Source organism: Phyllostomus discolor, chromosome 5 (genome assembly GCF_004126475.2).
Source record: "Phyllostomus discolor isolate MPI-MPIP mPhyDis1 chromosome 5, mPhyDis1.pri.v3, whole genome shotgun sequence".
In the NCBI taxonomy this organism is placed as follows: domain Eukaryota; kingdom Metazoa; phylum Chordata; class Mammalia; order Chiroptera; family Phyllostomidae; genus Phyllostomus; species Phyllostomus discolor.
This window is the reverse complement of record NC_040907.2, coordinates 150,291,536-150,319,478: the sequence shown is the minus strand read 5'-3', so window position 1 is coordinate 150,319,478 and position 27,943 is coordinate 150,291,536. Positions and strand designations below refer to the sequence as shown.

Here is a 27,943-nt window from a genome sequence, read left to right as displayed (position 1 = left end):
CACTGACGGAGCCAGTGCGGCTGTGTGGCTGGTGGGCTGCATGGCAAAGAGGTGCTCAGTGCTTCCCTGCCATGGAGCAATTAAAATACCAAGCGAGGTTCAGGGGTGTGTGGAGGAGGCCTGGAAGCTTGTCTCTTTGCAGGCCTCAGGCTCAGAGGGACCCAGCCACAGCCACTGTTAACTGTCTTTTCTTCCACTCCCCGACCTTGACTTTCAGTTTGGTTCAGAGTGTTCAGGAGAGTGCGGTGAGAGGGCAGGTATGGATGGACACTGCTCCTCCTTTGCACCCTGGGCAGCAGTGTTCTAGGTTGGCCCCAGAGCCCCTCCTGGGTGCAGGTGCAGAGAGGGGCGGGCCTGAGGGTGGGGATGAGGCGAGGGGCCCCTGGCTGGCCTGCTGGCTTCTGTTTTGCCCCAGGCCCAGCTGTATTCCATTGCTCACCAGGCCATGAGCCCGCTCTGCTGCCTTCTTCCATGTGTCCCTTTGCCTCCTGGCCAGCCTGCCCACTGCCCTAGCTCCCTGCCTGCTACAGATGCCTGGGAGTACCACATCTTCTCCCAGCTCAGCACCCTGAGTCAGGAGGTGCCATTCGACAGGGCTGGGTGGTCATGCCCAAGGGAGACTGACCGGGGCATCCAGGTGGATTGTCTGGGAGCCTCTTTGGAATTCCAGATAATGGTTGGATGGTGGCTGTAGTGAGAGGGCTCAGCGGGCCGTTCGGAAGCCACGTCTACCAGGGGGCTCGGCCGCCTGTGGGGCACTCGTGCTGTGCAGGGGCTCGCTTCCTGGTGGGACTCAGTCTCCAGTACGGGTGCCCTGGCTTATTGCTGGGTCCTCAGTGGCTGGTTGGGAGGGCCCCAGTGCTGCCCTCCATCCTCTCTGTGACCCAGTCCCCTTCTGTGACAGGGGAGGGTGACAGCTTTGCAGGGTGGTGGTGAGGACTGAGTGAGTGAACCTGGCGGCATGCGTGCCACATGGCGGGTGGGGAGAGTGACACCCACTGCCTCACAGGGCTTTGCTATATTATATGGGTACAAATGCTTTGTAGTTTTATTAAGCGATGATGACATTTTGTATTATTTGAAAAGCTCACGCTAAAGGTTTGAGGGCTCAGCAAGGGCAGGAGAGAGCTTGGGAGGGGAGTGTGTGGGTGTTGGCCAAGCTGCAAGCTGCTCTCCCTAAGTCTGGCTGCTCAGGGTGCTCCCTGCCTGTGCTGGAGCCTCTCCGTCCCTGTCCTCTGGGGTTTGGAGACAGGGAGCTGGGCAGTGCTGTGCAGGGCCTCTCTGCGGGGTGGACCGCACAATGGCATGGCTCTGGAGCCAGCCTGCCTGGGTTTTCAGCCCCTTCCTGCCATTCAGCAGCTGGGGGACCTTGTGCCAGTTATGGGGTTTAATTCACCCATTCAACAGATAGCTGTCTATTGGACGCCTGCATCGGCTGAGTGAATAGTGCCGGACAGAAATGAAAACCGCCCCCCTCCTCCGAGTTTTAGTCCAGCAGGGGAGACAGAGATGAATGACACGGTAGGAGAATAAATGCGTAATTGCAAACTGTGGTAAATGCTCAGAGGCAGGTGACCTCGCAGCCCCCTGCGTCCTTGCCCTTGGAGTGGGGATGGCGACGGGACCTGCCTCCTAGGGTGGCCGTGAGGGCCGAGTGCGGTGATGCCGGCTAATGCACTTTGCGCCGGGCCTGGCACGCAGCAAGTGCCCAATAAATGGCTTTATTATTGTTATTAAGGTGTCAGAATTGCAGGGACATAAAAAAACGTCGGCACCCCCCACCGCTGGGTCCCAGCATGGCCCTGCTCTCCTGTCCCTTGTCACACAGCTGCCCAGTTCTCTGCAGTCCCTGGGAACCCGGAGCCCTCGGAGATGGGGATGCCCCTTCCTTGGTGCCCCCTGTCCAGCCAGGGGGCTGGCAGGGATGGCCCAGGCCACAGAGGCTGCCAGCAGGGGCGGTCGTGCTCCTTGGGGCTGGATGGGGGCCGGCAGGACAGGCAGTTCCTGCATCATTGAGCGCAGACCAAGGCTTGGCGGAGTTGCTGCCTCCAGTTCTGTGCCGGCATTAGCAGCTCGGCAGGGCTCTTGCTTAATGGGATTTTCTTCCCAAATGCTGTAATTATCGCCATACAAATACTTATTACCCTGAGCAGATGACGGCCGGGGCTCTGGGCAGTCGCCAGGGAGCTGGGCTGTGCCGGGGGCGGAGGGGTGGGGGTGGAGAATTGGCTCTTCCTTTTGGCTGCGGAGCTCACCGCCCCCTCCTCTCCTTTCTGGAACCCAGCCTGTGGCGCACACACAGCTGTTGGGCACCTGCCGTGTGCGAAGTGTCTAGAGAGGTCCAGGGCGCGGACCCCTCCTCTGGGAGCTTGCAGTCTGTCTGCAAAAGAACAAATGCATAAGGATGCCCATAGGGACATGGAGCCCAGTGGCTACCGGCGCAGGCTGTGGTGCGAGAATGGCCTGGCTGGAGTCTTACCTCCTAAGAGATCTTGGGCAGCTCACTAGTGACTTGACTTCCTCATCTGTAAAATGGGGCCAGTGATAGCACTTACCTCGTAGGGCTGTGAGTTCCAATGAAATCCTCCACTCGAAGGGGTTAGAGTAAGGCTGGCACATAGAAAGGACTCAGTTGTTGTTAGACACGAGGTAGGAGTGAGAGATGGGAAGGACTGGATCCCTGAAGTGACCAGGGAGGTGGGATTTGAAGGTCTGGGCAGGACTTAGGGAAGTAGAGAGGTGAAGTGAGGGGAATCTGGGGGCACTCAGATGGCGTCAGTCTGGGAAGGAGAGGGAGGAGCTGGTCCCGCTGATGGCGTGAACATTTGTGAGGCTCTGCGGGAAGAGAGGAAAGTGAGGGGCCGGCGCTGGCCATGAGGCTGGGGCATGGGCAGCCATCGGCAGGGATGTGTGCGGAACATTATTAAATTTTTTTTTTACTATTCAGTGATTTTTAATAAATCTACAGAGTTGTGTAAACATTGCCAAAATGCAATTTCAGAATATTTTCATGACTCCAAAAGGCCCCTTGTTCTTACTTTAACTTTTATTCTGCTACCATTTCAAACTCACGGAGAAGTTGCCGTGGACGTGCGGTGTCAGGAACGCCCGTAGTCCTGTCATCCGGGGCCAGTTGTTCATGTTTTGCACCATTTGCTTTATCACATATTTTATGCACCTGCGCACGCACACACACACACACACTTTCTCCTGAACCTTCTCAGAACCGGTTGGACACGTTGTCATCTTCTCTCTCTGAATACTTATGTGTGTATTTTCTAAATACAATAAGGCTGTCAGAATCAGAAAATTTAACATGGATACAATACCGTTATCTACCCATGTATATCCACGACTAATTAATACATGAGAGTTCATGTATGAATTTCATCAGTCGTCCCCCAAATGTCTTTCATGGCTATTTTTTTTCTAGGTCCAGAATCTTGTCCTGGACCAAACATGGCATTTCCTTGTCAAGGGTCTTCAGTCCCCTTTAATGTTGGACCATCTTCTCAGCCTTTCTTTGTTTTTCTGACCTTGACATTTTTGAAGAATACAGGCTGTTTATTTTGTAGCATGTTCCTCAGTTTGACTTCATCTGCTCTTTTTTTTTTTTTTTTGTGACTGCACTATATATTTGTGGCAAGTATGCTAACTAAGTGATGTCGTGCCCTCCTTGGTGGGTCGTGTTGGCAGGATACATAATGTTGGTGATTTTAGCTCCGAACACTGGGCGAGCTGAAAAGTTATTATTTACTCTTAGTTATCAATCAGGACTTTGTGGAGAGATGCTGTGAGGCTGTGTAAATATCCTGTTCCTCATCAAACTCGTATTCGCTAGTTTTAGCACCTCTTGATGAGAAGTGTTTAACTCCATCATTTCTGCTCTATCAGTCAGCACACCACCATCAGCACGAACTTCCTTCTCCTCTGTGTTTGCTTGTCCACTCACGCATCATAGCGTGGACCAGGGGATTACTATTTTGTTCGTTGGTTGCAATGTGTTCCTATCAGTATTTATTTCGATATTCATAGTGTCCCGCCTCTGGCCAGTGGCAGCCATTCCAGGCTGCTCCTGTGTCCTTTTGACGAGACCCTTTGAGTGCCTGCCCCCAGGGGTCTGGAACAGAGACTGACAAGTGCAAAAAGCTGTCTTAAGACAGTCTGTAGCCCTGGCTTCGGTGTGGACAATACGTGGAGGGCGGGCCCCGCTGGCAGTGGGGGGACCAGTTGGGTATGACGACTGTGGTTTCTAGCTTTTCTGTGATAGTGCTTTCACTGTCGTTGTTGTATTTTATTCTTTTTAAAAAATTTAAAAAAACTTTTATTTTTATTTAAATGATTTTATTTATTTACTTTTAAAGAGAGGGGAACGGAGGGAGAAAGAGAGGGAGAGAAACATCAGTGTGGGAGGAATCATGCGCCCCTTACTGGGGCCCTGGCTCTCAACCCAGGCCTGTGCCCTGACTGGGAATTGAACCAGTGACCTTTTGGCTTGCAGGCCAGCACTCAATCCACTGAGCCACACCAGCCAGGGCAATTTTTAAATAATTTTAGACTCAAAGAACAGTTGCAAAAATAGTACAGGAAAAGTCCCACATGTGTCACCCAGCTTTCTGTAATGCTGACATTTCTGCTAACCATGGCATGGGCCTCAAAACTAAGAAATGAACGGTGGTACAACACTCAACTAAACTACAGACTTGATTCAGATTCCACCAGTTTTTCCACGAATGTCTTTTTGATATTCTTGCATCCTATCCTGGATGCCACATTGGCCTTAATAGTCATTTTCCTTTAGTCCCCTTCAATCCATGACCATTCTTTAGTTTTTTTTCTTGCTCTTCGTGACCTCAGCCCTTTTGAAAAGTAGCGGTCGGTTGTCGGTTGTTTTGCAAAAGTTTCCTTAGTCTGGGTCTGTCTGGCATGTTTTCATGATGGGGTCGAGGTTACCCATTTTGGCCAGAATGCCTCGGAGGTGATGATGCGTCCTTCTCGGAGTGCCCAGCTGGGGGCAGGTGGCATCAGTGTGTCTGGCTGCTGGTGACATCGGTCTGATCTCGTGGTAGAGATGGTGCCTGCCATGTCTCTCCACTGTAATGTCACTATCTTTTCACTTGTCATTAACAAATATTTGAGGGATATGCTCTGAGATTATGCAAGATCCTTTTTTTGTCCTCACATTCTTACCTACTAATTTTAGCATTCATTAATGGATCTTGCCTGCAACCATTATTATCCACTTTTTATTTTCCTATTTCCCTTATTCTATCTGCATTCGTTAGTGGGGATTCTTCTGTAGGGAAGAGAATTTTATTCCTTTTAAAGAAGGTGGTTCGTTTGATGGCCCCTTGGGTTTTGAGTTTCCTGAGGGCAGGCACCATGTCTCATGTTTTTTTGTGTCCCCTCACCTGGTGCACAGTAGGTGCTCAAAAAAAAGTGTGTTGGGTGAGGTTTTTTTAAAATAGACTTTTGGTAAGAACCATGAAATCACGGTTCCGATCTTTGCTTTAGAAAATATGGTCCTTGTGGTGGGCTGAATAATGGTCCCCAAAGATCTTCCTGTCCTAGTCCCTGGAACCTGTGGGTATGTGACTCTCCAGGGTCAAAGGGACTGTGCAGATATTATTGGGTTAAGGACCTTGAGATGGGGTCCTGGATTATGCAGGAGGGCCCAGTGTAGTCACAAGGGCCCCCGTGGGAGGGAGGCAGGAGGGCCCGTGTCAGCAAGTCAGTAGTGGGGGATGTGACGACGGAGGCATGAGCTGGGAGGGATGAGAGAACGAGGCCCCGCACCAGGGAATGCAGTGACCTCTAGAAGCTGAGCAGAACAGGAAACAGATAGCATCCTAGAGCCTTCCGAAAGGGACGCAGCTCTGCCGACACCGTGACTTCAACCCAGTGAGACTGAGGTTGGATTTCTGGTCACTAAGCATGCGGTCATTTGCTATAGCAGCAGTAGGAAGCTACTGTGGCCCCTGTGGAATTAGGAGGCTACTGCGGAGGCTGAGGCAGAGAGAGTAAATGGGAAGGCCGGGGTGCGGGGGACCCCAAGGCTTGAACCTGGGAGGTGATCTTACAAACAAAGGTGGGGAGGGCAGCTGATCCTGGAGAAGCCATGCAGGTGGTTGGCTTCTGTCTCTTTTGCTTAAATTGATAATAAATAGCTACGTGAGAAACATGACTCCAGAGGCAGGAACCGGGGAGGGTTGCTCTGCAGAGTGTTCAGGCTGGAGAGGAAGCAGGGAGGGCCTCTTGGGGAGGCGGTGGGACCCACGAGGGCTGTGGGAGAGGGACTTCAATCGGAACAGGCATCTCCTGGGAGCTGGTATAAAATGCAGACTCCTGGCCCACCCCAGAGATGCTGATTTACCAATCTCTGGCAATTGCGATTCAGGTGATTTGGATGCAGGAGGTGCTCTTGGTGCTGGGGTTGCCAGGGGAGGAAGGTCTGTCCTTTGAAGACTCGTGAGGCCTGTCTTTGGCCTCCCCTTCTATGGAGAGGACAGGGGGAGCCTCAGGGAGGTGGGAGGCAAGAGGCACCCCATCCCATGTTTCCCACGGGGAGCACTGGCTGAACATGTGCGGCTCCCAACCTGGATAAAGAGTAGTTACTGCCAAACCAAGCAGGCGTTTGGAGATGCGGGGGAAGGCCAGCCATGCGGAGAGCAGCCAGTCTGTCTGAAGATGAGGGCCAAGGAAAGCTCTGGAACTGTGAAGGGGTCACTGCAAAGCTGGGCAGAACAGCTTCCTGGGAGAAGGGGAGGGTGGGAGGCAGATGGTCGGGGTGTGAGTAGGTGGCGAGGGGGTTGCAGGAGGAGAGGAGGAGAGTAGGCGCTCCAAGGGGGAGTTGTTTGCAGCGTCGGGGCAGGTGCACTGGAGTCTGCTGGGGGCAGAGGGCGGGGCGGGTTGTGAAAGGAGGGGCTAGGACCCTTGGGACTGGGGCTGGGCTGGGGTGGGGTGAGGTGAGGTGGGACCCGTGACAGGTGAGAGAAGAACTGAGGTGGAGAGAGAGGTGAAGAGGAAGTGGTGCGGGTGGTTACCATTTAGAGCCCCTCCCTTGTGCCAGGCTCAGAGCGAGAGGCTTTACCAAGGCTGCCCTTTTGCTCCTCACGCCTGTCCTGTGAGAAGGGCACCACCTACCCTTCTTTGCAGACGTGGAGAAGGTCAGGGAGCTGGAGCTATCTGCCTGGGTCACAGGTGGCTGGTAAGTGGTATGCCCAGCACACCTGGGTTTTGAGGCTTGAGAGGTGTTTGTGTTTTGTTTTTGAATTTGCTATATCTCCACACATCTTAACCAAGCCTGGCTTCATTCATTCATTCATTCATTAGTTCATTCCTTCCTTCATCAGACACTCATTTAGCCCCTACAAAACTCCTGTCAGGGCTTAACACTGGGGCTGAAAGGCAATTTGGCAACAATTGAGTCCTGCCTGTGCATCTTTACAGGGTGGACCTGAGGTACAGGCTGGATAAAGAGGGCGTGTCCCGCTGGGGGGTAGGGGGTGGTGAGCAGAGTTGGGGGATGCAGGGAGGTGGTGCTTCAGCCAGAGGTCAGTGTAAGGGAGTTCGATGGCATGTAGCCTCTTGGGGGCATGGGGTGGGTAGTGCATGGAGTGCCTGGAGGTCTGGTGGCTAACAGTGGGGCCCTGGCTGCAGGGTTGTGGTTTTGCAGTGAGCCCCAGACCTGGGGAGGGGATCGGCGGAAGTAAGACCAGGCCTCAGTGGTGAAGAGACTGAGGTGCAGTTTGGGCCTTAGAGCAGAACACGTCACGGAGCCGGGGTCAGGAGCTGGGATCTGAGCCCTTGCACCCGTTGGGATGGCCAAGCGCTGTTGAGAAAACCAGAAGTAACAAGTGGTGATGAGGATGTGGGGAAACTGGAGCCTTTAAGCTCTGTTGGCGGGAACGTGAAGTGATGTAGCCACCGTGGAGAATGGGGCGACGATTCCTCAGAAATTAAACCTAGAATGACCACAGGAGCCAACAAAGCCCACTTCTGGGTATCACTCGCAACGGCCGAAGGGCGGGCGGGGGCAGCCCGCGTGCCCGCGGGTGGGTGAGTGGGCGGGTGAAGTGCGGTGTGGCATACGCCGGGATGCCAGCCTCGAAAAGGAGGAGATGCTATCCGACCTGCAATGTGGATGAACCCTGAGGACGTGCGGAGGGAAGTGAGCCAGTCTCGGGAGGACAGAGCCTGTGTGACCCCACTGACAGGCGGCCCCTGGAGTCGCCTGACTTGTGGAGACAGGAGGCAGAGGCGGTTGCCAGGGGCCGGAGGAAGAGAGGAGTGCAAGTGTTTAATGGGCATGGAGTTCTGGGTTTTCCAGATGAAAAAGTTCTGGAGATCTGCTGTGCAACAAGGGGAAGGGCAAATTTTATGTGTGTTTTTCCATAATTAAATACTACAGGAAAAAACAAATACAGAGGGAGCTCAGCCCTGAAGCCAGATGTGCCAGGGTTCAAGTCTTGCCTCCTTCACCTGCGTCTGTTCTGAGGCTTAGGTGAGCTGGCCTGGTGGTGACAGTGCAGGTGTCGCTCGTATTAAGGCCAAGGACATGAGACGGTCCCCAGGAGCCTGGGCAGCGCTGGACGGGTGGCACCTCTGCCCTGGCGCGGTCCCCTCGTTACTCACCCCTGGGGCCTCTGAGCTGTCCAAGGTTTAGGACCACCCTCCCGGCGCTGGGGTTGGGGCGGGGCCTGCGGGCTCTGCTGGGGAGTCAGAGGGGCCTCTGGGCCGTGACCCACTGCGGCTCGAGGCCGAGGGCAGGCTCGGCTGGCTGTCTGGAGCACGTGTCAGCCTCAGGCAATGTGCCCGTAGGGGCTGAACTCAGCAGGCAGAATTGCTCACTCAGCCTATTTTCACCACGTTTAGTGAACACCTACTGTGTGCAGGGAGCCTCCCAGGGGCTGGGCATACAGCAGTGAGCAAAACAGAGGTAGCCTCTGCCCCTCACAGCCGGGCAGGGGAGACGGGCCTTTAGCAGAGGACGTTGTATTGAACGCATCTTCAAGTCTCAATCCCAGCTCTGGAGAAGGTGCTGAGTGGACACTGCGGGGTGAGGGGAGGCTGGTTTAGAGGAGGGACGTGTTGGTTGAGGCCTGAAGGATGTTAGCAGTGAGCCAGATGTATGTGTTACTGGGCAGGTGAGGGGGAGAGGGCCATTCTGGGCTGTTCCAGGCTGTTCTGGGCTGAGGGAGCAGCAGGGGTCAAGGCTCTGAGGCAGAGCTGCTGCTGTGTTGAAGGAAGGAGAGGAGGAGAGCATTTCCCTATGAAAGGCACTCAGAAAAAAAAATCAGTTTTTTTTAACCTGTGGGCCCTGGGAGGTTGTTAGCAACACAGCAGTGTCCTCTGAGTGTAGCTTTTCTTGGCTGATGTCTGTTTGGGGAGAGCCTTTCTTAATTAGTGTTTTTGGAGTGGGGGAGCAGAGAAACAGGGAAAATATACTCAATGCCATGCTATTTGGAATATACCAGTTTTTGTTGTAAAGATTCTATTTGTTTTTAGGGAGAGGGGAAAAGAGGGAAAAAGTGAGAGAGAGAAATATCGTGTGATTGCCTCTTGAGTGCCCCCTATCGGGGACCTGGCCTGCAACCCAGGCATGTGCCCTGACTGGGAATTGAACCGGTGACCCTTTGGTTTGTAGGCTGGGGCTCAGTCCACTGAGCCACTCCAGGCAGGGCTGGAATATGCCAGTTTTAATGCAAATTTATTCAAGAACCATCTAGCCTGTGCCATGTACTGTGTTAGGCCCTAGGGATACATAGTGAGAAAAAAACGATTGTTTGTGTCCTCAAGGAGCTTATAATCTTATTCAGGGGCTGAGACACCACTCATGGAAGCCCCCAAATCCATATAAAAATGCTCCAGATTTGCGCTGCAGAGGGGAGGGTAGTGATGCTCTACGGGCCTGGGACTGGGACAGCAGGTCTGACCAATTGGAAGGAAAAGTTGGACTGAGTTAGACAAAGAGGAAGCAGGGAGCATTCCAGGCAGAGGGAATGGCGAGTTCAAAGGCTGCTCAGGCAGGGACCGAACCAGAATGCGGTGCCGTGCAGGGCAGGCCACTTGGCCTTGTCGTCCACATTAAGATTTTTGTCTTGATTCCAAGAGCAGTGGGGATTCATTGAAGGGCTTAAGTGGGGAGTGACTTGGTCAGATTTGCATCTTTAAAAGATCACTCCAGCTGTGGCTTGGAGAACAGATTGGAGGGGAGCCAGGGGGAGTGTGGGGAGCCTCAGTCAGCCCGCAGGGCTCCGGGTGCAATGGCGGGCGCAGGCACGCAGCCACTGGCCTGCAGGTCGGGGTGTCTGGCTTGGATGGTGGGCCTGGCTGCGTAGGGAAATTCTTCCTTCCCTCAGTTGTCTAGTCTGACTCTGCACACACTCAGCGCCCTGGAGTCGGCCAGGCTGGTTTCAAAGGACAGAGAGCTGCAGCATACCGGCCCCCAGCCCAGAGGCCCGGTTCAGTCACGGACAGAGCGCGCATGTTTATTTTCTGGAGACTCGGCAGGAAGGGGTTTGGAGGGCGGCTGAGCCTCCCCACTGCTGCAGCAGGCCTGGGCTGCTGTGCGAGTGTTCTGGTCCATCAGCGAAACAGCACCGGAACTGCTGGAGCTCCAGGGCAAGGCATGCTTGCGAGGCGGCATGTGTGGCCCCCAGAACACCCTGCGAGGTGCCCGAGGTGTTTATTCCTGCAGTTCCAGGAAATTCGAGGGTTTCTTTTGGTTTATCACAAACACCCAGATGCTGGTGATCAGATTCTTGTTTCCTGAGAGGATCCAAGAAATCCTGTGTGTTTTTGCTTTTTCCTCAGTCACTTTGCTTTAGAGGGTTTTCTCCGAAATCTTTTACTACCAAGGTTTCCCTTTCGGGTTTGCACCACGTAGGAACTGATGGAAATCAGGGCCATTTGCCACCCTTGTGCATTTCTTCCTGGGGGACAAGAGTGGGTGCAGACCCATCACTCTTGGAAGAGAGGGCACCATCGTAGGGCGTCTCCCCTGGGCCTTGGCATCCGGGGACCTGTAGGCCTGAGTAGCCTCCTCGCTCAGCACGGCCCTGGCAGGCCAGCCCCAGCCCCAACTGAGCCTGGGGCACCGCCCCTCCTGGTGTGGCTGTTGTCCTTGAGGAAAATACCACCACTACCACTACCACCACCACTGCCACCACCACCACCACCACCAACAACAGTACAAGTAGTACAAGTGATTGCAGTAGGTTGTGTTGATACAGAGAGCCCTGCTCTTGGTGCTTTAAAAGTATTAAGTCATTTAAACCCCAGCTTGTCCTGGCTGGCGTAGCTCAGTGGATTGAGCTCGGGCTGCGAACCAAAGTGTCGCAGGTTCGATTCCCAGCCAGGGTACATGCCTGGGTTGCAGGCCACGGCCCCCAGCAACCGCACATTGATGTTTCTCTCTCTCTCTCTTTCTCCCTCCCTTCCCTCTCTAAAAATAAATAAATAAAATCTTAAAAAAAAAACCACCCCAGCTTATGTCAAACAGGTAGGTAATACCATTGCCCTCGGTTTATGAATTGAGAAACTGAGACACAGAGAAGTTAAGCTCTGTGCCTAAGGTCACACAGTCAGTAGTGGTGGAGCAAGAATTTGAGGCTGGGCAGCTTAGTTCCAAGGTGTAAGCTCTTAGCCGCAAGAACGCACTTTGCTCAGCTGGCTGGGAAGCTCCCCCGATCTCGCTGCCTAGGCAGAGCACACAGTCTTATGTCAGGGCCCCAGTGTTTCCAATCCGAAGTATCCACCTGCTTTCTCAGGTCCCTTCAATGTGTGAGCACCCGGGAAGAGGGGCGGGCTCGACAGAGCCCATCAACTTGAGGCACCATGAGGTAGGGAATGAACATGGAATCACACCGGCCTGGTTTCGACTCTGGCCCACCACTTCCTATCTGTGTGGCACTGGGAAAATTGTTTCATCAGTCTGTGCCTTAGTTTCCTCACCAGCAAGATGGAGAGACCATGACTCACCTTGTAAGTTACTGTGAAGGTGCAATGAGAGGGAGCGTGCTTGGCGTTAGGATCAGAGCCTGCACACAGTAGGCGCCCAATAAGAAGTGGGAGGTGGGCTCTGGTGGCAAGAAGCACAGGGTCTGGGGTTCTTCCCGAGGAACGAGGCTGGGAACTGCCCCAGAGGACCCCTGACTTGGCTGCTCTGGCTGCGGAGGTCCTAAGGTCACAGCAGCTTCTTCCATTTTTCCTAGATGGCTTCCCACAGAGGGGGATCGCCATGGCAACACACAAGCAACACCTGTTGGAGGAATCAGGTGTTGGAGAAAAATGACCTCCTTGCCTCATTCCAGCAGGCTCTGCTGAGGGGTGAGGGGAAGTGGCTGCCCTAGGTTGGAAACCCTGGAAACCTGATCCTGGTGGGCCTCCCTGCAGAGGGAGAGAGGGTCGGCTACCCAGTGGAGGTCATTTTCTTAGCCTAAGTGCTGATAATGCCTCCGTAAGTGTGATAATGCCTCCTCAAGCAGCCGCCCTCAGGCCCTCCTGAGAGGAGGCTCTCAGCCCTGGGGTTAGAGAGCAAGGCTGATGGGCAGGCTGGGGGCTGGGGCGGCTTGGGCCTCCGCGGGCCTTCTTGCTGAGAAGCCACCAGCAGGGCCTCCCGAGAGCCTGTATTTGCTTTGCTGTGTGCACATCGTCCTCTTCTGCCAGCCTGTCCCAGAAAAGTATAAGAAAGAAAGAAAGTCACCTCAAGTCCGACTGTGCACTAGCTACAGGTGTTAACACGTGGCACACAGCCCGCTGTGAGCGCGCCCTGTGCGCACCTGTGTGGGTGTGTGTGTGCGTTTTTACACAGGCGGGCTCAGAGGATACAAGTGTCTTAGAATCTTTTTCCACGCACTGTGCCAGGGATGGCTTGCCTCGTCCACACGAGTGAGCTGTAGCATTTTAAGTGGCTGCGTAGTATGCAGTTGCACGGATGCACTGAAAGTCAGCAAGGCATTGCTCCATCGGTTCCATTTAAGTCAAGCATTTTGCTCTTAGAATCAATGCTGACCTATCTTTACCATTGACAAGTTAAATCAACCAACAATTTCTTGTGGTCTGGGGTTTGGGGATGAAAGTTCCAGTCTCGCTGCGGAAGGAGCAGGTTGGGCGCAGCACAAGTGAAGCACAGGGGCGGCTGTTCTAGGGAAGACCGTGGAGTCCATGAAAAGAGGCCTTTACATCGGAAGGAGCCGTCCTGCGGGGAGAGGCATCTTTCAGCATTTAGGACGGGTAGCAGTTCAGTCTGGGGCTCTCACCAGCGGCCTTGTTACCTCGGAGAGGCCTCAGGCCCCTCTGGGAGATCCTGCTAGAGAGGAGACTGGAGCAGGGAATGAGTTTTTCCAGCTGCTCCCAAGGATCAAGAGCCAGGGGCAGGAGGAAGGGCAGAGAGAGCCACGAGCTGAATGAATCATTGGCTTGTCAGCTTGGGGAGGCAGCCCGGCCCAGGCGGAGAGGCCTGGGCCCCCATCCCTGCTCTGCCATTTACCAGCTGCTGGCTTGGGGAAGGCACCTCATTTCTCTGAGCCTCTCTTCCCTTGTCTAGAAGATGGGCACAGTGACTGCTTCCCAGCCTGTGTTTCTGGAGTGCGTGGAAACTCACGACCGATGTTCTCAGTGGATGCAATCCTGGAACATCATCTAGTCTAAACACACTTCCGAAACACTTTTAGGAAAGAAGGCTTGCAGTTCTTCAGAGTGGCTTGGGCTCGGGTTGCCCAAAGTGGGCAAGTGTGGGGCTGGGCTGCAGGTGAACATGGTGTGGCTACAGTTAGGTTGCTGCCAGGCACGTGGCAACTATGACCGGGGTGAGAAGGGAGGAAGTGTCATGGCTGTGAACTTGGAGCTGCGCAGACAGGTTAGATGTGTAGGTGACAGCTAGGTTTGGGGCGAGGCCCCGGGTGAGATTCATTCTGCTGTGTGTAGGTCCATGGAAGAACTTGGCAGGGGGTGGGGGTGCAGTTCCTGGCTGCTGGAGAGGCTTGTCTTTCTGAGGTGTGCCAGCTCCCTGCAAAGCAGACTGTCCCAGCAGGGGCTAAGTGAGTATCCTAGGAGGCTGGCTGGGGAGGTGGGACCAGACAGCCTGTAAGGTGGGGTCTAAGGTGCCCAGGGCAGGACTGGGGAGGGCCGAGGAGAAACACGTGGGCTTTGGAAGGGAGGAAGGGCCAGAGGCTATGGTGGTGTGAGGATAGGAGCCACTGCCACTGCAGGCCTGGCCCTGGGGCCAGACAGAGGACTCCCTCCCGTCTTTAGCCCTGCCCGCCAGTCCTCCCATGCTGCCCCTCTCCTTCCCTTGCTATGGGACTGACCTCATGGCGGCCTACTGCCCAGAGACCTCCCTGGCTCCCTGCCTCTCCTCTGCTTGCTCTCTCAGACCCTCTGTGATCCGGACCCACCTTCCCCTGACCCTGCTCCCCCTGGCTTCTCACTCTTAGCCTGTCCCCTCCCCCAGCCCACAGATTTGCTGGGTGTTCTCCTTCCCTGGACTGGCCCCTCCAGCCCTCCTGCTGTGCAGACCTCCCATGTCTGTTAGGTCTCTGCTGGAGCCCCACTTCCTTAGTTCCCCTGAACCACAGGGCCCGTGGTGCGCGCTCCTGTTCAGAACATGGACAGCTCGTGGAAGCAGTGCCTCCGGATGACAGCAACAGTGTCTGCAAGTTGGTCAAGATGACACAGGCTTGAGCCTGGCAGAGAGGGAGCCTGGAGCCGTGCCGCTGGCCTGGGGCCCACCCTGTATGTCTCACCATGTCCTTCTCTCCTTTCTTCCACCAGGGAGCTCAATGGCAACAACATCACTCGGATCCATAAGAATGACTTTGCAGGGCTCAAGCAGCTGCGAGTGCTGTGAGTATGAGATGCTGCTCCTGCTCATAACCTCCCTTCTGGCCCCCACCTTGGCAATGGCCTGTGGGTCCCAGGCAGAGCCCTGGCTGTGGGCTTTAGGGTTGTAGGGTTGTAGACGGGCTGTGGAGTCAGTCTTGGGACACCCTGGGTGGGCGGTGGGGTGGAAGCGGTGGTGAGCCCTGACCCAGAGCAGCCCCTGCCTCCAGCGTGGCTGAAGAATTGGGGGTGGCAGCGTCACCACCGGTGGTGCCGCCTGGCAGAACCTGGGCTGGGTGCATGGGGCTGTCCTGTCCACTGGTTGTCTCCTGGGGTGACGGAAGACCAAGTGAATCTTTAGGTGTGTGTCTTCGTTTGCCCACTCTGCTGTAACAAAGTACTACGGAAATTTATTTTCTCTCAGTGCCGGAGGCCAGAAGTCTAAGGTCAAGGTGCCATCGTGCCCGGTTTGTGGAGAGACCCCTCCTCCCGGCCACCTTCTTGCTGTGTCCGCACACGGTCTTCTCTCTGGGTGTGCACAGAGAGAGGTCTCTGGTGTCTCTTCTTATGCGGATACCAGGCCCGCAGATCAGGGCCCGTCCGTATGACCTCACTGAGCCTTACGTACTTCCTTCCCTAAAGGCTCTGTCCCCAGATACAGTCACACCTGGGGTTAGCGCTTCAGTGCACTCATATCTGGGGGGCACCGTCCAGCCTACAGCAGTCTCCACCATTCCTTGTGAACCTGTGCCCCAGAAGACTCCCCAGCAGGGGGCTGTCCCCGGCCTGAGAGGGTAGGTGAGTGGGAGCAGCTGAGGACAGAGGTGACTTCCCTGGGTTGCCTGACAGTGGCAGGTACTGGAGGTAGTGGGCGTGACCCTACGGGGACAGGAGCCCTCCCCTGCACCTCCTTTGTCATGCTGGGCAGGGCTGAGGGGCAAGGGGGTGTTGACTCTCCTCTGCTGATCTCGAGGCAGACGCAGCCGGCCATGCATGCGTTCTGCTGCGTTCAACGCCAGACAGCCGTGGGGTCCCTCACCCCCTCTCCCCAGGGCAGCACAAGGGTCTTGGGGCCTCAGTTCTCTCAGAACTAATGGCTTTGCGTCTCCAGGTGTTTGGGGAAGTGGGGGACCTTGTGGCCCATCCTCTCTGGGGTCATACCTGTCAGTCTGTTGGTCGCAGGGCAGAGGTCCCTGCTGCTCCAGAACCCGCTGATCTCCGGCCTCTCCCCCGGCTCCAGGACTCTCTCCTGGGCCCGAGGGAGCCCTCCCCCGCCCCACCCAGGTCTATAGGGGGCGCTCTTCGGTAGTGAAGGCCTTTGGAAACCAGGTGGAGAAAAAGAAGTGCGTGGTGGCAGCTCCTACCCCCTGTCCTGCCTGAAACCTCGTCTGAGGTCCGTGCGGGAACACACAGCCACCTGCTTGAGAGTGGAGAAGGGAAAGTGCAGGGAGAAGAACATGCTTGACAGTCTGAAATATCACCATGCAACAGGCGATCTGTGGGGAAACCGCTGCCCACCAGCTGGACACTCTGGGTTTCAGGGCGCACTGGTGATGAGGAGGCGCAGAGCCCCACGGAGCCAGGTGGTTCAGCTGGCAGCAGCTGGGGCCAGGCGGAGTGCGGGTGCAGGCGGAGGGCGTGTCGTCTGCCAACTGCAGAGTGTGCTGCATGTGTGGGCTTTGCCCATTTGGCACGGGCTCCCCTCCCCCTGCTACCGGGCCATTCTGTTTGCCCTGCCCCTTGGAAACTCGCCCTCTGGGCCAAAGAGGGACCTGTGTGCCAGCAGCCCAGAGCCAGCCCCTACTGCCCGCTGCCCGCTGCCCGGGTATGGGCTTCCCCAAGTGTGTCTTGAAGCAATGACCTGGTGCTCTGGTGTCCTATGGCCTTCTGCCATGCAGGTGGCTTCAGAGGGATCGGCATGGCGCTGGAACTGGAAGCACATCTTGCTGCCAGGGCTGGGTGGGCTGAGGAGCCCCAGTCGGGAATCCCCAAGGTTGCGAGGAGATTTTGTGGGCTGAGGCCAGGCCTTGGGTCTGCACGCGTCTGGGGCATGGCTCCCGATCCGCTCCCTCGTGCCAGCTGTTTCCAGGAGTCCTGGTCCGGCATCCTGCAGCTGTCTTCGTCTCTGTGCTTCCCCAGGCAGCTGATGGAGAACCAGATTGGAGTGGTTGAACGGGGGGCTTTCGACGACATGAAGGAGCTGGAACGGCTGTAAGTACAGTGGGTGCAGGCTCAGGAGGGTGGTGGGGGCTGGTCCTGTGGGGCCAGGAGCAGGCTGAGCCCGGCAGCAAGGGCAGGGGTCAGGGGCGTGGCTCAGGGACGGGCCTGCACACCCTGCCTGCCTCCTGCCTGCTGACCGGTGCCAGGGGCAGCGGCAGCCGTGGACATGGTCACAGCCTCATCGTGAGATCACGGCAGAAAGAAAGCCAGACTGTCTCTACAGGCAGCTGTTTTTATTGTTCCCCCTGAAAATGCATTAGGGCAAAAAATCCACACAGTCCAGAGGAGCTGAGATTTCTTCCTATAATCTCACGTCCCAGGTGTAACCACTGTTCACTGATTCGCGTGGCCTTGAGGAAGCAGTGGTGTGTTGGGGGGAACCGTCAGGGGAGCCACGTCGTGGGTGCTCAGGGCCACAGCACACACACCGGGAGGTGGAGATGTCTCTGATTTGTGTGGTTTGCTCCCTGTAGGGCTTTCAAGTTTGCAGATGTGTCTTGATCCTTTTTTGCTTTCCAGATGGTCAATGACAGAAAAAAAAAAAGGCCCCTGGTACCGGTGAGGTGGGGGATGGGCACGCACATTCAGGGTGGTCACCCATCTCATTTTTCTGCACAGCGTTGGGATGTCAGTGTCAAGAATTGTACGGTTCATGCCTTTTGACCCAGAAATAATGAGAGACGTGACTAAAACATGTATCTATCAGGCTATTCATTGCACACTATTTAAATACAATAAAAACTGGGGACAGTCATGCCGGCGGAGACCTAAGCCATGCGGTCACACTTTGGAAGAACAGCGAAGGCCATGGGAATACACACACGATGTCACGTGAAGTGGACGAGGCAGGAAGTGATGATTGTGTAAATAAAGTCACCTTGCGCGTGGACAGAATGCAGGAGGGGGGAAATAATTGGGAATATTAACTCCCATTGCACTGAATGGTGGGATAACAGGTGACTGATTCTGTTCTGTGTGCTTTTATTTCTTTATGGATTTTCCTGAAATGAGTTTATGATTCTAGCTGCTACTGATCACCTCACTCTGTGCTGGGCACCAAGATTAGCTCTTTCCCGCCCCTCCCCCCGTGTCTCATTTAGTCCTTGAAGCAGCCTCGGGTCAGTGTTGTCTTACAGGTGGGACAGGGGTGCCCAGAAGCTGAGGCACTTGCCTTATGAAGTGATGATTAAGTGATTATGTGCAGGAGAGGGGATTAGAACCCGGACCATCTTGCCTCCAAAGCCTGAGCTCTTAATGGCTGTGTCCTAATACCTCGCTTTTCTCTTTTACATCAAAGAAAATAAAGTATTAAATAGAAGGGGAAGGCCATGGTCGTCTTGTTGCCTTCCTGCAGCCTGGAGAAACGTCAAGGTGATCTTTCTTTGACCTTCCTCATCTGGCCTAAAACAGAGTGATAAGGAGCCCCCAGCGAAACACGTGTTTAGTCCTGTGTGTGTTTTCTCTGAGAGGCTCAGGACAGAATAGACCGCACTGGAGACCTGGCTCTGAGGGGCTCGTTTGGACCCAGCCCAGCTCTGGCTCCGGCTCCGGCTCCGGGACTGCGCTGCCCTGGAGGGGGAGAGAAGGCCGGGGTGGGGTTAGGCACCCCAGTGGCCCATGTCACGCCTGCTCCTGCCACCAAGGCTGAGCAGGGCCCTCCTTTTGGAGTCAGGACGCATCACTGTAGACTTTGTCTCTCTCTGTCCTCTTCCAGTTCCCTCCTTTGTGACTGCTCTGTCCCTGGGGGTGTCCATGCTCACTGCGGATGCCTGGCAGCCCCTCTGACTCGTGGGAAACCAGGGGTGAATCGGTCAGCCATCGGCGTGGGGTGAAGTGGGGAGTCACCCACACCACACATACTCTACACACTTCACTTGAAGTTAAAACATACAAGTGAACACTTACTGACCTGCCTCGCCACCTTTTCCCCCCAAGAACTTTCTTTTTATTGTGAGTTATTGATTGGAGTTCCGTATTGTTTTCCTCACTGAAACTGCACACACATGCATCCCTTTTTCACTGTTTTTGGTTTTGGTTTCGTTAAGGTGGAGTGAGATTTTTGAAGGGCCTTTGGAAGACATCTGAGTGGAGGATTCTGAGTTTCCTTTATGATCCTCGCCCCCCTCCCGTCTTTTACATAATCCAACAGCCCTTTCATTAGCAGCTCTCCTTTTATCGACTCTTTCCAGAGCATTCGGCCTAGTTTTCAGGGAGATGACTCTCTCTTTTCACACTAGCATTTCGTTTGTTTGTGTAACAACTAATTAACTTACGTAATGATAATTGTAAATACCTCTGGCTAAACAGGCTTGGGGACAGACATGGCTGGCTCCTGTAAGCAGTCACAAACCCATGTGCGGGGCGGCAGCGAGCTCGCGGTCGGGGGAGGTGAGGGTCGGCTGCCATTGGCGTCAGTCCCCCGTCCATCAGATGACAGGGGAGTAGAGCCCTCAGTCCCCTGAGGGCTGAGGGGGGTTGGTGTGTAATGCGGAGCCAGCCAGGATGGGGAGCGGGGAAAGGCAGGCTGCAGAACCCACCACGACCTCCCAGAGGTGACTTGGGGGAGTCACTCACTTGGGGACGTCCCAGTTCCCTCAGCCATCCCAGAGACAGTGCCACACATCCCGAGCCTCTAGTAAAGTCACGCGCTGTGACGAGATGGTGGTGGTGAGGGCTGCCCTGAGGGGTGGTTGTGAGGAGGAGAGGGGACGGTGTGTGCGTGGATGTGAGGCCTTGTCACACTCACGAGGAAGGAACCCACCTTTTTATTCCGCTTTCCCTGCACCGTGAAGACGCAGAGCATCTGTTCTGGTGCCGGGCACACAGTGAGGGCTCCTCGGGACCGGTGGCCTCTGGGCTGTTGTGGTCTGTCAGCAACCTGCAGGCCTGTCCGCGTGCGGGGTCCCTCCTTCGGGGTCCTTTGGTTTCCCACTTTAACTGGCTGTTGGGTCCCTTTTCCTTTTAAGTGTTTTTCAGAAACTGGAGCCAGAAAAATGAAACCATCTTGGGGAAAACAAAACAAAGCAAAACCCAGTGATTACCAGGCAGTGTAAACACAGGATTAATTTATTGGATGAAGTTAAGGAACTTGGAGCCATCTGAGGTCTCCTCCTGTTGCTGTAACGATTCTGTGGGTGTTCCCCCCCTCCCCCCGCCCCCAAGGCAGCAGTGTTTCCCTAGGAGCTGGTCCTTCAGATAACACTCCTCGCAGCTGGACTAACAGTCTGTCCCGTGCTGGGGAGTGGTACCTTTCTCACATAGCAGATGAAAGGTGACCCTCCGCCTAGGAGGTAGAGTAACCCCAGACAGTTACTGCCGGCCACACAGAATTACATTTCTTTCTCTCTCCCGACAAAAGACCAGCTGGGTGATCGCCGTCTATAACTGTTGAAGGGGAGGCTGTGCAAAACCCAGACCGTGCCATAGCTGGAAGGCAGGGCCGCATTTTACACCAGTGCGTCGCCAACCTGGACCAGAAAACAGGTCACCTGGGGACCTTGCTGAAACGCAGACTGATTCAGCAGGTCTGGGGTAGAGCCTAGGGCACTGAGGCTCTTACCAGCTCCTAGGCGATGCCCTGCAGGTGGTCCATGGAGCTCTGTGTGAGCACCGAGGTTTGGTAGTTTATAGGTGTCACACGCCCTGATGGGCTGGAGTCCTGCCCTGCAGTGTCAGAGGATCGGTTGCCTGATGGTCACGGGGGTGCGAAGTTCAGGTCGGGGAATATCACGATAATATTGTGATGACGGTGTATGTCTGTAATGACTAGACTTATTGGAGTGATCGCCTGTGTAAGCTACATAAATGTCTACTCACTGTGTGGTACACCTGAAACTAATATAACATTGTAGGTCAACTGCAATCGAAAAAAATTAGGAAAAGAAAAGAGTGCTAGTTGCCTAAGGTGGCAAGAGACGTCTGGGTGAGCTTTGCTGCTTTCCCAGGACGAGTCCTGGTCCTTCCTGCGCGGAGACTCCTCATTGGGCCGCACTGCAGCACTGGACCCCACCCCTGCCCCCGTCTGTGATGCTGAAAAGCTGTCTGTCCGCCAGCAGAGGAGCTGAACATGCTATTTGGTCACTGGAGATAAAGGGGGTTGTTCCCTATTGCTTGGCATGGGAAGACAGCCACAGATTTTTGAGTCAGAAAAATGCAGGTGGCTGAATAGTTTTTCTTCTATTACTTGAGGCTTTAAAGAAAAGACATTAAGCTTGCATTTCCATAAATAATTTTTAAAAAATCAATAAAGGTATTTTTGTTTTGAAAAAAGACCTGAAGCAAACACCAAAAGTTAAGCCGCCACAGAGGCAAGTGTGGACAACAGAGCCCATCAGTAGAGAACCAAAACCTCACGGCCGGTCCTACTCCACAAGGATACAGCTCACACTTCCCGTGTGGTCAGATACCCACTCGTGGACCGAGGCAGATAGGAGCCAGTGCCTTGTCCGTCATGAGCATCTTGCAGGCGTCAGTGAGGATGCTGAGGGGCACGGGAGGAAATGACGGAAGGGAAGATGTGTGTTTACTGACTGCCCAGTCCATGGAGCGTCCTTGGGAAGGGACTTCCATAGTTTTTTGGCTCTTATTCTCCCCAAGTGTTGGATGGCAGAATCCCCACTTTACAGATGAGGAACTGAGCCCCAAAGGACTTGATTTCCCTGGGGTGACACAGGGACCCTGTTAAGATCTGAACCCTGGGCTCTCTGACTCCGAATCCAGTGCTTTCTGAAAAGTCCTTTGGATTTCCTGGATTTCCAAGGCAGTTTCCAACTCTTCCTGTCTTCTCTCTTGTAGGCGACTGAACCGGAACCAGCTGCACGCGCTCCCAGAACTGCTGTTCCAGAACACCCAGGCGCTGTCGAGGCTGTGAGTGCCGCTCTGTGGCCAGAGAGCTTTCTGTGTGTCCTCACCCCTCGCCCTCGACAGCGGGAGGGGCTGTGTGTGGTCCGTGGGGCACGAACTTTCCCGTGACCCCCATGTTCCTCCCTGGGGAGGAACTGCTCGGGGTTACACAGGTCAGGCCTTTTCTGCAGGAAGGTGCAGTGTAGGGCGTCACTCCATGGCAAGCACCAGCACCTGCCAGAATCTGAAGCTCGTCCAGTTCCACGTGCTGCCGGGTCTCGGGGGTGGGCCCCACATTGCAGGGAGGACCATTCCTGCCCACCTCTCACAGCCTTTGGTAATCTGCCCTAGGTCAAATTTAATACATTTGGCTAAGCTCTTTTGGGGCTTATTTCTACTTTCAGCTCAGAGTAATAAGGTCTGCAAGCTTATTAACTGTGTGCAATGTGATACTCTTATTTGTTGTAAATGTGCTTCTTTCAAGTTTTAAGGGTCACAGCTAATTCTGCTGCTTTGTGATTTGCCAGATGTGTCTGTAATGGTTCTACCACACATTTCATTCTGTGGGATCTTGGGTTGCACAGGATGTTAGAGGTTTTCTAAGAAATCTCTTCTGCAGCTCTGCAGCAAAGGGCACTTTGGTCTTTGCTTGTTACCTCCAGTGATAGGAAGTTCCCCACCTCCTGGAGCAATCAATTCCATTATTAAAAAGGTCTGCATTTTAGAAACATTTTCTTAACTTTGAGTCCTGAATCTATTTTCTGATAATTTATGTTTTTCCCTAGCCTTTCCTTTTCTTTCTCTATTACTTAGAACAATCATGAACGCCTGTTAGATTTTTGAAGGGTTCATTAAATTTTTGAATTTCGATTCAGGAGATTTTTGAGCCACTTAGTTTTGTCATTAAAAACCTGAGGAACAGCTGATGTTGCTCAGTGGACTGAGTGCCAGCCTATGAACCGAAAGTTGACGGTTCGATTCCCAGTCAGGACACATGCCTGGGTTGCAGGCCAGGTCCCCGACTGGGGTGTGCAAGAGGCGGCCGATCAGTGTTTCTGTCCCCCTCTTTCTCCTTGCCTTCCCCTCTCTCTGAAAATAAATAAATAAAACCTTTAAAAAAGTTAAATATAGAATATTTAGAAGATATGACAAAAAATAAAAATAAAAACACCCTGAAAAACCACGGCAAGCCCAGGGTGAGATGCAGGGCTGCTGGTTCTTTCCTGAAGCTTGCAGGACAGCACCTAGTGGAGGGAGAAGCAGCAAGTGAAGCCGGACAGACTGGGGTGGGGGGGTAGGGGCTTGGTGGCTCCCTGGGGCCACCTGCATGCCGAGGGGCCAGTTCTCTCCACCTCTGTCATGAACTCCCGACCTTTTGATCAGCCCAGTGGTCTCCAGGCAGCTCCAGAGTTTGTCACCGATCCTGCCTTCATGTTTTTGTCTTTAAGATGGAACTCTAATTGTTAGTGTGTTCAAATGGTCTCTCTGGTCACTTCCCGTTTCTTCCTCCTCCTGGCCTGGGGGCCTCTCCATGGTGACCCTCAGTGAGGGCGCTTTCTGTTGGTCTTTGCCACCCTTGGGCCAGAGCTGCCTGTGACGCGGTGCCGGGCGCACACAGTGGCTGCTGTCCCTTCCTTCCCGTGACAGCTGAAGGCTCATGTACAACGCATACCCCCAGCCTCTCTTCTTCATGCTGTCGAGGTCCCCTCTGAGTCCCTTGAGCATCCTTATAACCAGCGTTTTGCACTCTGCATCTGATAGATTGCTTATCTCACTTTGTTTAGTTCTTTTTCTGGAGATTTGATCTGTTCTTTCATTTGGGCACTTTCTCTTTGTCTGCTCGTTTTGGCAGCCTCCCTGTGTTTGTTTCTATGTAGTAGGTAGAGCTGCTTTGGCTCCGTGTTCTGGTAGCATGGCCTAATGTAGTAGGTGACCTGTAGGGTCCAGTGGCACAGCCTCCTCTGTTCCCCATGCTGGGTCCTCAAGATGTACCCTTCGTGTGGGCTGAGTACACCTTCCTCTTGTAGTTGAGTCTTGATTGCTTTGGCAGATCAACCGGAGGGATTTACCCAGGCCAGTCAGTGGCAAGGACTGGCTGTGACCACTGACCACCAACCTCCAGCCTCCATGGAGGATCACTATGTGGGAGCAGGATGGTGGTGCTCTGACATGGTCAGTAGCTGTCCACTGGGTGCGTTGGCTCTGAGATTTCCCAGGTGTTGCAAGTCAAGTGCAGCCCCCACCTGTGTTTTGCCCAGGGCCACCCTGCCTGAGCTATAAAGCAATCTGAGATGGCCGCTACTTGTGCTGTATTTGGAGATTCCCAGGCAAAGCCAAGCTGTGAATCTAGGCTGGATGCTGCTGGTGCCGGCCTGGGGCTCACTGAGGCCAGCCGTTGCTTGTTTGAGAGGATTTAGGAAGTTGTGAAGCAAGAGCTAAGACCAGCCATTCGTATGGAAAAGCCACTTGGGTGGGCCTGTAAGTTGGGTGGGGCAGAACAGTGTCAGCCAGGTTGATGGAGTCTCAGATATGGCACCAGTCTGCCAGCTCTGTGGGGGAGGGTTTAGAAAAGGGACAATGGCCTCTGCTCACCTGGATGCCAGATACTTCAGTTCCTCCTTTTATGCCACTGGTGCCTTTCAAGCTGCTACCCCAGTGCTAGAGCTCAGAGGGACTGAGTCTGAGTAAGTCTGTGTGTGTGTTCTTTAGGAACTGTTTGGGGCTCCAGAAGTTTCTTCCACTGACTCAATCCCCACTTGTTTTTATAGCCAGAAGTTGTGGGGACTTATCTTCTTGGAACTGGTACCCTGGGCTGGGGGGCCTGGTGTGGGGCTGGGCCTCCTTGCTCCAGAGATACCCCTCCCAAATTCTTATCCACCACATGTAGGTGTGGGACCAGCCTGTTCCACGTTTGGGCCCCTCCTACCAGTCTGGATGCATATGGTTTCCTTAACTCCGTAGTTGTCAGACTTTCATTCAACTCAATTTCTGACGGTTCTGAGTGATGGTTGTTCTGTATTTTAGTTGTAATTTTGATGTGGTTTTGTGAAGAGGTGAGTCATGTCTGCCTATGCCGCCATCTTGACTGGAAGTTCACCACATCTTCTTTAACTATTCATCTTTGCCCCACCCCCTCCACCCTTACTTTATTTTGTCAGGCATTCCAAAGCATCTCTGTTAACTCTCCTGGTTGGTCTGGCTGAGGAGCAGTCAGGACTTCTTGGTTCAGAACTGTCCCTGAAGGCTCGTGACAGTAACAGTGGGGTTGGATATTATCATAAGGGCACAACCAGCAGACCCACTGGCCCCCCAGGACAGGAAGTGAGGTACAGCTGGGACTGGGAGTGAGTGTAAGGGGTGTTTCAAGTTCTTTTTAAACATCTACCTCACTGGTCCACTCCTGCCTGCGAACTTGTGTCCTGGGCGTGTGGGCCACATCTCAGTTCCACACGCCTTCTGTTGGCCTTGGTGCTGACTCCTCCCTCCTACTTTCTGTGGCCTCAGAGCACAGGTACCTACAATGTCTCAGGTCCAACTCCAGATTTCTGGGGAAAAGAATCTGCTTGGCTCATATGAGGTCAGGAGATCACCCTGGGCCAATGAACCGTGCAGGAGCTGGTGGGATCACCTGCAGTCACATACCCTTCCCTTAGGAGGCCGGGTGAAGGGAAGGTGGTGCTCAGCCTTTCCAGTCTGTCACCTGTTGACCTCCCTCCCCTCTGAGAGATCCATTGCTAATCCTTTCCATCTGGAGCAAATCACGGACTTTCCTGCAGAGGCCGTTATGCTAAATCAGCGTGAAAACGAACTGGGGAGAGACCAAATGTGCAGGACAAGGTGTGGGCGCAAAGTCCGTCAGGTGCTGAGGTCCACCTTTCAGCTGCTTTTGTCTGTGTAGCTTCCAGGAGTTCCAGTCCTGTGACCGATTATCCTTCACTAGTGCTGCCCCTGGTGTTGGGTTCGCCTGCCCATTTCCTTCTCTATGCGGGACCTGCGGGCCAGAGAGGGGATTTGCCTTGGACCGCAGAGCAGCTTGGTGGTGGGGCTGGAATTAGTCACCAGGCCTACGAAGGTCCTCAAAGAGCCTGAAAGTGGCTTAAACCTTGACCTAGAAATCTTGTTGGGGAATCTATCCTGGGAACTAACAAAACCTGGCACAAACTTGTTCTTTGCAGCATTATTTAGAATACTGACATATAGAGTATTTCTACATTGAAATATTGAATATTGTAAAGAGTACAGAAACAATCCAAATGTCTAAACTTGGACAAATGGTTAAGTAAGCTCTGCTATATCTACTTGATGGAATCTTCATGTCATCGTAAAATATGGCCTTTAGGAAAGACACAAAGTAATGCCTGTGTTTGTGACATCCCAAGCCAGCTGTAGAATCGTACTGACAGTATGACGGCTGAGCGAGTCACCCCAGAGAATGCACACACACACAGTGACTGTGAGTGCCCCCAGGGACTGTTGTGGGTGACCCCTCTCTTCTGTGCCTCGCAGATGTTCTGTAAGAGCACGTGCTGGCGTTTTTTATGGCCAAGACCCCCTGTTTTTGTAGGCAACGAAAAGCCTCTGTAGTTTGCACTAAAGTGAACGCCAGACGCGAGATGCTGGAATGCTTCCTCCATCCCCACTGAGGCCGTTCGATCTTTATCAGGTGAAGATAATGTCTACCTTGCAGGCTGTTGTGCGGGTTAAAGAGAGGTATGACTTGCTCTCAGGTCAGGTGCAAACATGGCACATAGTAGGTGCTCAGGAAATGTTAGGCAAACCCCTATGGGCCTTGCCCTGGAGGGCGGCTGACCTGGCTGGAAGAGGCAGCCCAGGCTGACCCTGTACCCTTCCTCTGAGCTTGTGTCCTCTGCTGGTGGCCTGCCTGTGCCTCTGCTCCCCAGGGTGGCTCAGCCTCCCCTTTTTTAACCAGAACAACCCCCCCACTTCGCTGGGCCCTCCCCCAACAGGTTTCTGTTTTTTCCATGAGAGGCTTAGGTGTACCTGTGGAGGCACCTGCCGGCTGGTGTGCAGGCAGCAAGCGGAGTATGGTTGGGCACGACCGTGGCGCAGGCTCAGGAAGCTGACCAGGAGGCCCTGCCCGGCTCAGAGGGTTCAGTGTGCCCAAGGGACCGAGCCCATGCGAGCCCATGTAAACTCTGGTCTGTCCGAGGCTAAAGCCCATGCTTCCATGGCCTCCATCCACCTCCTGCTTACCACCCATTCACCTCCTGCACCACTCCCCACTCATCCACCTATCTCCCCACCCGTCCCTCCTCTCATCTACCTGTCTGTCATCTCTCCGCCGCCTGTCCACACTCCCACTCATCTGCACTCCACTTACCCATCTACCAGCCACCAGTCAGTCCACACACCCCTCCACCCTCCGTGCCCTCCCCCACTACAACCCCCACCTGCCCACCCATCCGCACTTCCACTCACTCACCCACCAACCCCCGTGTACCCATCCAGGCCTGCCCATTCACCCTTCCCTTACCCATCCACCGACCCACATACAGACCTGCCCACGTGCCCAGCTCTGCCCCCATTCCACAGCCACCCTCCCACCCCCTTGCCCACACACATTTAACCCTTTTCCCCCTTTCTGTTCCCCTGCCCACCACCTGCTCACCCATTCACCCAATGGCTACTGAGGGCCTCCTGTGGGCCAGGCACTGTTCTAGGTGCTGGGAACTATTGGGGTGACAGCTGTGTGAGAGGCTGGCGGGGTGCTGTCTCTCCCCGAGGTGAGGGCTGCAGAGCTCTTTGGGGAATGGTCTTTGAGAGCTCTCTGCCATCCTCTGACCTACCAGCAGGTTGGTGCAGGATGAGGGGGCAGATGCTTCATTGGCTGGACCCAGCTGCACCACTGGAGGCGGTTGGAGCCTGGTGGCCTGTTGGTTGGGTGGGGGGTCAGCCGCATTACCTGAGGATGTGGTGCAGTCTCATGGATGCCCACAGGGGCCAGCCATGCTGGAACCTGGCTGCTCCTCTCACAGTGGTACATCCCAGTCTTCGCCCAGGTTTGGGGGCGGGGCACAGTGAGTGTGGGCCCCCTCTG

General features: G+C 54.3%; 1 protein-coding gene across 1 annotated transcript in view; it reads left to right on the top strand.

The window, feature by feature from the left end:
* Window positions 1-27,943, top strand: part of SLIT1 (slit guidance ligand 1) — a 149,626-nt gene that overhangs the window by 3,498 nt on the left and 118,185 nt on the right. The window contains exons 2-4 of the mRNA XM_028511690.2: window positions 14,776-14,847; window positions 16,963-17,034; window positions 21,838-21,909. Coding sequence (XP_028367491.1) covers window positions 14,776-14,847; window positions 16,963-17,034; window positions 21,838-21,909 — 216 coding nt within the window. The remainder of the gene's footprint in view (window positions 1-14,775; window positions 14,848-16,962; window positions 17,035-21,837; window positions 21,910-27,943) is intronic.